Raw genomic sequence first — 1,825 nt, forward strand, 5'->3', positions numbered from 1 at the left:
TCATAAAATTGAGAGAAGGGATAAAGAAGAGAATCTCTTTGATGCTGTTGTGATGGCTATAGTGTCACAGACTGTTAAAGAGGAAAACATTCAGCAACAGATAGCAGACATGCTGGGCTTGAAACTTGATTAGAAAAGTGAACGAGGAAGAGCAAGGCGGTTGCATACTAGACTGAAGAATGTGGAATATGAGATCCTTTTCATCTTGGATGAAATTCGGGACCATAGGCATTCCATTTGGGGATGATGATGCTCAAAACAATCATAAAACAAAAAATACTTTATAGTAAATAATAATGAAAAATTAAATACGTATACAATTATCTAAGTTTGCAGTCCACAGAGATTTTGGACTGCTAGTTAGATGGTACAGATATAAAATCTTGAGCATTTAATGGCATAATATAAATATCAGTTTGCCGCTTCTGACCTCATAGCATATAATAATAAACGAACTACATCCTCACAAAATATTAAAGAACTAGCTGGTTGATACCAAACGGATAAGCATCAGAAGGGTCAGCAGCATGGAACGCCCTTGCTGCTGTTAGTTTATTCATAGCCTCTGTAGGATGGAAACCATCCCAGAATATGAACTCGTTTCTATTAGGACATGCAGTTGAGCTTGGATTACAGAGACCAACATTGTTAACTCGACAGCAGCTAGATTTGAAGACCTTGAAACCTGCGAGTCACAGAGCATAGGATTTGCATAGGAATCAATGGCTAACAGTAACAAAAGCAACAATATTGGAGATTCTCGACCACATACCAAGCTTATTAGGATATCTTCCTAACGTTCCAGTAGAATTGATATAAATAACTTTCGAATCGGTTAATTCTTTATTGAGTTGATCAACAAGAGATTTTAGCCTGACATTAAAAAGCTGAACTGCACCAGTAATTCTCTCTGCACATGTACCATTCTTGCCAAATAAAACAATTGAATTTGGAGTGCAGCTAATTGCTCCTAAACCAAACAAGGCAATCTTTCTTGCACCAGCATCGTGCAACGTCTAGAGAAACAGTAAAGATAAGGGTCTCAAATTTGACGATGCATCAGAATGTTTTCAAAAAAGAAATAAATATATATGCTGAAAACTTGGAAAAGCTCACCCTGATTTGCTTAGAATATTGATCGATAAGAACACCTGCAAACTGATCAGGAGTATACTGAGTGCTTGTTGCGGAGCGAGGCAGAAAGTAGTCGTTTATATAATCATTGCTGCCCATTCCAACAGTATATAGGCATTTATTAAGGTGAGCTGCAGTTGAATCTTTTAGAGTTTTAGTCAAGCTTGATATTGTAATCTTGTGGTTGTTTAATTGCTGATTGAAGCCAACATGAGTACCCTGCAAAGATCATATATCATATGATCATCGATTAGTACATATAACCCTTCTCCAATAAGAAAAAATGTTTATTACCAAATTACGTCCAGCCTCATCACGAATTCCTGAGGAGCCAGATGCATAATTCACACCATTGATTATTTCTGATTCTGTAACTGTGGCAAATGGTTGAATATAATCTTTCAAACCCAAAAGCTCGGCTAAACATTATTTACAGGAATAAAACATAGAAAAATATTAGCGCCATATACCTATAAACCATCTATATATATATATATATGCAAACTGGTAACAGAAACAGGCAAAGCCTACTGATTATATCTGCGACGGTTTTTCCATTAGTGAACCTTCCTGTGGGGCCAGCAGGAAAATCAATCCCGTAAGGTGGATACTTGACTCTTGCACTTGTAGACAGTCCATTATTATTGCCACTATCAACCAAGGAATCGCCAAATATGAAATAACAAGGAAC

General features: G+C 36.8%; 1 protein-coding gene across 1 annotated transcript; it reads right to left on the reverse strand.

The window, feature by feature from the left end:
• LOC105140076 (GDSL esterase/lipase At1g29670-like) lies at positions 1–1,819 on the reverse strand (the record flags this gene model as incomplete). Its single annotated transcript, XM_011046755.1, has 6 exons — positions 1–71; positions 497–685; positions 773–1,016; positions 1,117–1,353; positions 1,429–1,553; positions 1,666–1,819. Coding segments are annotated over 6 exons (1,020 nt in total), but the record flags the coding sequence as incomplete, so codon positions are not given.
• Positions 1,820–1,825: the final 6 nt, after the last annotated feature.

This window comes from Populus euphratica, unplaced genomic scaffold (genome assembly GCF_000495115.2).
Source record: "Populus euphratica unplaced genomic scaffold, PopEup_1.0 scaffold100.1, whole genome shotgun sequence".
Classification (NCBI taxonomy): domain Eukaryota; kingdom Viridiplantae; phylum Streptophyta; class Magnoliopsida; order Malpighiales; family Salicaceae; genus Populus; species Populus euphratica.